The sequence below is a fragment of the Meleagris gallopavo genome, chromosome 3 (genome assembly GCF_000146605.3).
Source record: "Meleagris gallopavo isolate NT-WF06-2002-E0010 breed Aviagen turkey brand Nicholas breeding stock chromosome 3, Turkey_5.1, whole genome shotgun sequence".
NCBI classification, from domain to species: Eukaryota; Metazoa; Chordata; class Aves; order Galliformes; family Phasianidae; genus Meleagris; species Meleagris gallopavo.
Window position 1 is genome coordinate 57,947,409 of NC_015013.2, and position 8,594 is coordinate 57,956,002.

At 36.0% G+C, this 8,594-nt stretch overlaps 1 protein-coding gene across 1 annotated transcript in view; it reads left to right on the plus strand.

Moving 5' to 3' along the window:
* RAB2A (RAB2A, member RAS oncogene family) overlaps positions 1 to 8,594 on the plus strand; it is a gene marked incomplete at its 5' end in the record, with an annotated part of 33,390 nt that overhangs the window by 7,747 nt on the left and 17,049 nt on the right. The window contains 2 exons of the mRNA XM_019614350.1: positions 6,142 to 6,224; positions 7,631 to 7,723. Coding sequence (XP_019469895.1) covers positions 6,142 to 6,224; positions 7,631 to 7,723 — 176 coding nt within the window. The remainder of the gene's footprint in view (positions 1 to 6,141; positions 6,225 to 7,630; positions 7,724 to 8,594) is intronic.

Consider the following 8,594-nt stretch of genomic DNA (forward strand, 5'->3'; position numbering starts at 1 on the left):
GAGGGTGAGTCTAAGTAAGACTATTTATGTTTTACAGATTAAATTCATATGAATGAGAATTTTTTTCTGTGTTTGAAGAAAATTGTTGATATTTCTCCTTCATTTCATGGAAATCAATGATCAAAAATATTATGTTTTGCTCTTGTGTTTACATGATTCCTGTTAGAAAATAAGCATGGTTTTTCTAGTTTTCTCCTTGAGTTTTTGTAGATGTGGGGGTGGCAGTTTCAGACAATGAATTATTCCTTATAAGCCCATACTTAAGAACAAACAATAACAACTAAAAAAAATACCGTCTGCCTTTGGAATTTGTTAGACGAGTTTGAAATTCCTTTCTTATAAACTGTTTTCAAATACTTGCATTGTTTTCATACAAGTGATCTAACTGAATTAACAGTGGTTTTGTTGATTTGGTGGTTTGTTTTTGTTTTTTTTTTTTTCTTGCTAACTGGGAGCTTGCACCAAAAAAGGTGTGTTTGTGCAAGATGGAAAGTATAGTTGAAGGCATGTCATACTACAGCTTTATTTAAAAAAAAAAAAAAAAGACGTCTGCATTGAGATATTTGGACTCTACCAATCCTTCTTGGAAAGTCAGTTATCCTTAATGTATTTATGAATACCTTGAATCTAGCAGAACAAACCGAGTCCCTTTAATATGTTAAATGAATATTTGTTTCGTCTTAGTGATGCTGTTGACTGCTAGGGTTGAGCACAACCCCGTAGCCTCCAACCTCACTTACTTATTAATGGCCTATTTCGTTACATTTTGTTCTCACTTTGGTAGTTAGAGCTTGGAGAGATTTTGTCCGTTTGGAAGTTACTCCTCTTGTTGTTTGTGTAACTAGGGCCATCATCTGACTCTCAGTGCCAGTTGTTAAGTTACTGTTCATATCAGTGATAGTACTTCAGGAAACCACGGTAACTTGATCTACTGTCAGGATTAGTGTTCACAAACCTTAATCTGTAATGTGCTTAAATCTATTTGTTTACTGATCTACTGTATTCGTGTTTTATTTTCACACTATATTTCTTGTCAGTTTCTCATCGCATTTCACAATAACAGAGAAAGATCTTGCTTAGGATAAGCCCTGTGATAGAAGGAGAGCTAGTCTTCCTTCTGTCTGCAGTGAAACTTGAGTTCAAGTGACCCTAGTTACTTAAAGGTTTCAAATATATTTATAAACTGAAATAATTCATGAGGGCACTTCTAATAGTGGAGAGTTGAAGCTTTCTGTTTCTGTTAGTGTGTTGGGAATTGCTTTGAATGTCTAAATTGCATGCATTCAACATCAGAAAAGAAAAGCATGTGTATAGTTCCACCCTTGGGTATTCTTATTCCTCATGAAGTTTCAGTTCTTATTAGGATGGTGACAGAGTTATTTTTGAAGCAGTTTGTAACTTGACTGAATAATCCATGTAAGTCTGACATTTTTAAAAGTTGTAATGAATTTGTGTTCACCGGTGTCTTTTAGTTCCATCTCTTCTACAAGAGATAGATCTTAGTAAAGAGCACTTTTGCTGGAAGGCACCAGTGTTTTCTTATTTTTACAGTGCCTTTATGCCTTTTTCTTGTAACAGATGCTAGTCAATTATCTGAAAATTATTTTATTCCAGAGTAAGAGACATAATGGCAAGATTAAAAGACTGACTAAAAGGCTGTACACTTATTTATAGTATTCAAAACTGTGCTGAAGGATATGTATTGCTCTTCTCCCTTTCTGGAACGTTTTATTTGAGGGATCAACTTGTTGAAGTAGATCCCAACTGGCAGTTGTCATAAGTAGTCTGTGGCATGAACTGGTTAATTTTTTTTTCAGTTTACATATAGGTTGCTCCAAAAGTATTGCCTGCTTTTATTTCCATGGAGATTATAGCAGGTGCAAAGAATGCAATAACACTATTTGATAGAGAAAATTTTCAGCTACAAAACACTGTTTTTCAACAGTCACCATAATCAGCTATGCATTTTCACCAGCAGTGAATAAGAGCCTGCACATTGTGCTTAAAAAAAAAAAAAATCTGGCCTGCTGTTGCCACTGCTGAAATGCACCACCCACTGCAAGCATTGATGAGTGTCAGTGGTACAATTTTTTCCACATGGGGGAATTCACTTCCACCCCTTTGCTTCATATGCACTTCCATGTCAGATACCATTTGATCAGTCCGCCTCTCTGCTTCCATCTGTCACGTGGCAGCAAAATGTAATGGAATATTGGCAGGAAGATTCAGTCTACTGCCATGCTACCACCACCATCTGTCTCTGACGTCATGTGCCAATGTAATAATATAGGTGGCATTACTTTTGCAGCAGTCCTCATAGATTCAAAAATACACAATTCAGGATCTTTCAAAGTACCCTTCTTGGGTACTGGATGAGGAGCTGTGAGATATGGTTTAGTGCTTGTGGTAGCAATGGTAATGGGAGGATGGTTGGACTAGATGATCTTGCAGGTCATTTCCAACCTTATGATTCTATGATTCTATAACAGTGACTTGTCTATACATTTCACAACCAAACCCTCCATAGCTACACTGCACTCTTTAAAATGTTGCTGAGATTTTCTATAGGAAATGTAATACTTGAAGTGTTTTCTCTCATGTGCCACAGGCATGTCAACTGTAACACAGTTAATGGCCTGGGAAACTTGAACACAGGCCTTTCATCTCTGTGTACCTAATGTGATGGATAATGCTTTACACTGTTTACATTATACCATTATTTTGAAGTTGCACCTTGGTCTATACAGAGATTTATATTCAAAGAGCGGGGATGTATGTCCATGCACTTGAGCAGTTCATGCAGGGATTAAGGTTTTTAGTACTGTTTTGAAGACTTGTAACTCAAACTATAATTACTTAAGTCTCTCATTTCAGAAAGTTTATCTTCACTAGTTGATAGTGTGTGGACTGTAAAAGCTCATAGTCCAAAAGACAACCAAAACAGGTGTTATTTAACAAAGAATCAGTTATTTATCAGAGGCTCACTTTTTCTCATTTTCAGTGTGCTACTACTCACTGAACTAGCATCCTTTAGCCTAAAGAGAAAGAGGCGTGTTCAGGCCTGTGTAGGATGGCTGAACATTGATTCCTACAGGCTACCTTGTCAGGGCTAGAGTTTCTATGAGTGAGATAGCTGCTGTTTGTCCGTTATCTAAAAGAGCTTCCACCTTTTCCCTTCCTCTACAGTGTAACTCTGAAAGTGGGTGTAACCTGACGTTGCCTCAGAGCAAAGGCTTGTGTTGTCTCTACCAGATGTAATTAGGCCTTCATCTAGTGTCTGCTGCCACTAACTACTAACTCTCCTGCCCCCTACTCCCTCATTCAATCTCTGGCATATGTTGCTGAAAAATTGAACAACTGTGTCAGGCAGAGTGTTATCAACCGGTTGAGGGAAGTACTCCTTCCCCTCTGCTCAGCAGGTGGGGAGGCCACACCTGAAATGCTGTGTCCTGTTCTGGGTTTCCAGTACAAGAGACCTGGGCGTATTGGAGAGTCCAGCAAAATGATGAAGAGACGGGAGCAGCATTCCAGATGCTGAGAGAGCTGGGACCCTTCAGCCTTCAGGAGCCTTAAGGGAGGACTCTTACCAGGGTCTATGAATACCTGAATGGGTATACAGTGTAGATGGAGCCCAGTGGCAGGACAAGATATCATGGGCACAAACTGGAACACAAGGAGTTTCCTTACAACACCTGGGAACACTTCTTTGGGAAAGAAAATCTCTGGGAATGACTGTGTGCTGCTTACTGTTTTATGTGTAATAGGTAAATCTCTACATGTGAAGATGCATTTTTTTTTTTATGTATTACACATACATATATACCTTCATATATTAGATTTCATAGACTTCTCTATGGAACTCAATTTTCTTCTGTTCAGAATAAAAGAGATTTTGGTTTCTGTTGTCTTCGTGTAAGTAAACATAAATTCATTATTGCTAAATGGAAAACCATATCTTTGGGGAAGATAGTAATGTTTTCCACCTTCTCAGGCTTTCCTTCAGGAAGCAGTAATATGCAAGAGCTATCATCGTGGACAAGTAATAAAACAGTTGAAAATATTATGGTAATATCAGGATTTAAATGCCAAGTGATTCTTGTAAGAACTCCAAATTCTTACGTTCTTGTAGATCTGGTAGAGCCTCTGGCAATTGTGGTTGACTTTTAACTTGTTCATCTTCCACAGTAAATTATTTAACATGACAAGGTTGAATTGATGAGGGTGAAACAGGCGATCTTGAATGTGGTAGGTTGTCTCGATAACATACAATTTTTGGTGATGTGTAGAATATATTAGTAACAGTAACTTGGTTTATTATCTAGTCAAGAAGAAGATGTTTAATGCATCTACTGTGCACTTGCTCAAGTTGTCACACCAAGAAAAAACTTGACTTTTTTGGAGCTCTTGGGCAAGGAATCCAGTAGTGAGCTAAACGCTTGTTTGTTTTTACTGTTCCTTAGTGTACTCTATTAGGTTGCCTGCATTTTGTTACTGTTGTCTGTGTAAAGATGGGTTTGGATTGGACTCTTGTTCTAGTCCATATGTTAGCGCATTTCAATTGAGTTGAAACTGGTGAATGTATTTTCTATCTTTTGTAACTCAGATTAAGACAAAATGTTTTCTTAAGCTGAAGTAACTGATTATTCTGGAAGATAAGGGTACTTTTTGAAGACTGACCACATAAAAATGTATTGTGCTCTAGATTCTGCTATTGTTTGTTCTCATTGAGTAGCAGAATCTGACTCAAGTGCTCCTGAAATTCAAGAGAACCATATAGTATGGAAGTACAGTGATTGTGAGAAGATTCTGTAGGTCTGGCTGAATCATAACTTGTGCATAGCACAAGCTTTGATAAATATTACATTCTCATTTTTCATAGTTTTAAATCAGAATAATTTCCTGTAGTCGTAAGGATAACTATGTTACTGCATGTAATTTTTCAGCATTAACATTAGTGTTTCTTAATCATGTTCTGTGCTAGCTCTGAATTAAGCTAAAGGTTTTATTAACACTAAACATTAAAAATAAATATTTTTTTCTAATAACTGTTAATTGCTAGATAGCACTTCGGAAAAACATGAGCACGGGAGCTCAATGTTTGCAATTATGAATATTTATCTTTCAGGGCTTTGATTTTTTTAATACAGGAGGGAAAAGAGTTATACCTTTGTCCTTTTGCTTTATCCATGTGAACTGTTCTACCTGAGCTCTTTAAAATAGTTTTTATAAATGCAGAAAAGGTTTTGGGTTGACTACTGCATGTTAGTGAGGGATATCTTGGTAAAGAAGACTCAAAACAGCTTTGGATTGTTGGAAGGTGATTAAAATCTAAGCTGATAAGCATGTTCTTCTAAGAGCTGAGATTTTTACAGAGTACTTTTCTATAAGAACATCTAATTTCTGTGGTATCTCACAAGTTTTTCACCAGTGGATATGGAAATGACTATTGCATCCTGTGGCTGTTTGACACGTGTTATTTATCAAGTACAGGGAAAATTGATTAGCTGTGGAGCAGAATTGTGTAGAATTGAGTTCAAAACCATTTTCTGTTTTTTCATAATAAAATGATTACTGAAAGAATTCCATCTGAAGACTGTTGAAAGCTGGCTGCAGTTTATGATATAACGGATAAAATCTGCATCCTTGGCCTTCCAACAACCTTTACACCAGCAGATGGTGGGCGTAAAGATGTCATTCATCATTTATTTACAATGGGCTTTATTTATTCTAGTGTCAACAGCTGCCCCAGGGAGCGGGTTATTGAATTCAAATGTGAAGCTCTGGGTTATTTGCTTCCTTTCAAATTTGTCTTCAGAGCTTAGTTGCTAGGAGTCCATTCTGTGCTCTAATAATGATTCATGTATTGTGAAGCCATTCAGTAAATTGGGTTGTCAGGGATTGCCAAAAAAGGTTTAGAGGTCTTGTTCCGTTTTTTTTTCTTTTTTAACTGCATGGTGCTGTAGTTGGTGTCTCCTCCTTATGTGCCTTCTTTTGCCAGTGTTAGAGACTTTGTCTCCAGTTGTTCCTTCTCTGATTTCCCCTCCGTATACTTCCTTGCCCTCACAGAAGTAGTAAGTTTATGGTTTTCAGCAATGAAATGTAAATTTGAGACATGAAATAATGAAACTTTGTCTTCTGCAGGCAGGGCAGGAGTCCTTCCGTTCCATTACAAGGTCATACTACAGAGGGGCAGCAGGGGCTTTACTAGTGTATGACATTACAAGGTGAGGATATGGAAGAAGTTATAACTATACTAAAATTGTCTTTGTAGACTTGTACTGTTTATATAGCAGTGTTAAAAATGCGTAATTCAACATGTTGGGTTTTTTTTTGTGGAAATACTTGCAATCTAATGTTTTATCATGTTTGTTAGGCAGCCAAAAAATCAATATGAAACCCAGATTCAGTATATATACTTATAATTTTCTCAGTATACTGGTTGAGAGAAAGTATGTATAAACTCTTGGGAAGAGTGAATCAAAGTATTTATATAAAGTATTTGACCATGAACCTGTGGATTGCCTTTACTGAGAAAGGCGTTAAAATATTTCGTGAATTCCTTTTTGTGTTTTTATTACTGTGAACTATAATTTTTCTTTTACTATAGCAAACTTTTTACTTGCTACCATTCTTGAAATAAATGAGTAAAAAATAGCAAAATATCAGAATCTGATTACATAGAAATACCAGGAAACTGCTACTAATGCTGTCTTTATAAAGTTGGGGAATATAGTTCTCAAGGTGTGATTTTCGTAGCAGGTGTTCAGACGTGACTGAGATATTCCTGTAATCTTGAATAAAGCATCTGTAACTCTTGCCTGCAAAACCATGGTGTGATTTTTTTTTTTTAATTAAAAAATTGTTACGACTGGATTGTGGAAAATATACAGGCTCCAAGGCATTATTGTGTTGTGTGATTCCTTTTTTGTGGATCTTGAGTCTCGTTGCTGAATTAAGCAACTAGGTTTCTTAGTTTCCCTTTTGTTCCCTGCTTATTTTTAAATGTCAGAAAGCAGTCCATTCTTTCCAGTTGACTTCCTACAAATCAATCTTTGATTCATAAGTAGGTGGCTTTGTGCTTGTGAAATATTAAATGCACAATCATGTTATTAAATATTTAGTGTACATTTTCTGTAAGATCTGTAACATTGTCATCTTGTACCTATCTTACTTTAAAATACATCACTGCCAAATTCATTATTAAGTTTAAAAATTCAGAGAAAATGAATGTCAACCCTTTCTTTTGCCAGCAGTAGAATAAGTATTATTTTATGAATAAATGACTGCTTGTAATGTTGTTTGAATTCATTTGAGGATGTTATGGACTTCTAAAACTGCAGTCAGCAGACTTTTATCTCTGTATAACATTGCAGATTTTTATAAGAATACTCTTTGTAGTAAATATTTTCAGTTACTCTTTAGATAGAGTTCATTAATGCTCCATGTCTACTAAATTTTTGTTTACTTGTTTTCCTCTCACAAGGGGACTACCAGCTTTTATCCTTGAAGTGTATGTACTAATAAATGAGTTGGTTGTTCAGGTAGGAAAGCTAATTAAGAAAGAAGGAAAAGATTTGTATATATATTTTTTTAAATATTGCCTTTAATTTTCCTTTTCTTCCATATTCAGGAGGGACACTTTCAATCACTTGACAACTTGGTTAGAAGATGCTCGTCAGCATTCCAATTCCAACATGGTTATAATGCTTATTGGAAATAAAAGGTAAAACTTAACCAATCGTAACTTTGTAGATGGTGGAAATTTAAAACTTTTCTCATTACCTTTTTTCTTCCTAAATGATGATGACACCACGTGTAAGCACCTAGATCTGTCCCTTATAAAGGGAATATGGCTCCTTCTTAGGGTGTTTTAAAATGGTTTGCTTTTCTAGTTAAGAATCACAGCAGAAGAACCCTTGCTATTTGATTCACTTGAAAAACATTATGAAATACAAAAAAAAGTCTCAGTAATTACAAGGTGCTTCTGAACTTCAGGCCTACTTCATGTTCTGTACATTCCAGCTGGGAGTGGGGTCAGAAGCTTTCTAACCGTGTCCTAGTGATTCAAAAGATTTAAAAGTTTGTTAGTAAATTTGAAAACATTGCCTGTTTTTTCATCAACAAGACTGTCCACAGTTCCAAAATGGTTCCCTATGGATACTGAGTATTTGATCAATGTTGAAAGTCTTCATAAAAAATTTTTACAGAATACATTAGGTTTATCTGTAATTTTTCTGGATCTTAATCTACTGGACTGTAACACTGTGTCTAGATTTTTACTGGATGTTAGTGTTTTTTTGAACATCGAAAGTAATATCTCAGAATTTAATGACCTGTTAGTTACGGGTCCTTCCCTAGTAGATTTTAACTTGTCTCCTTGCCTAAGTAGTTCTTGAAGGTAAAGATGCCAGCTGAAGTAACTGTATGCTTGTCACTAAAATGAACAGCTAGATCATGTCTTAGATGCTATTGAGAAACAGCTTTGTAGTAAATGTGGTCTAGTTTTGTTGGTCTGGCCTGTTCACCTCTTGTTTTCTTCTTTTTTTCCCCTTTCTATCTCCTTCTGTTTTCTTCTCTCTGTCCTTCTACCTTCC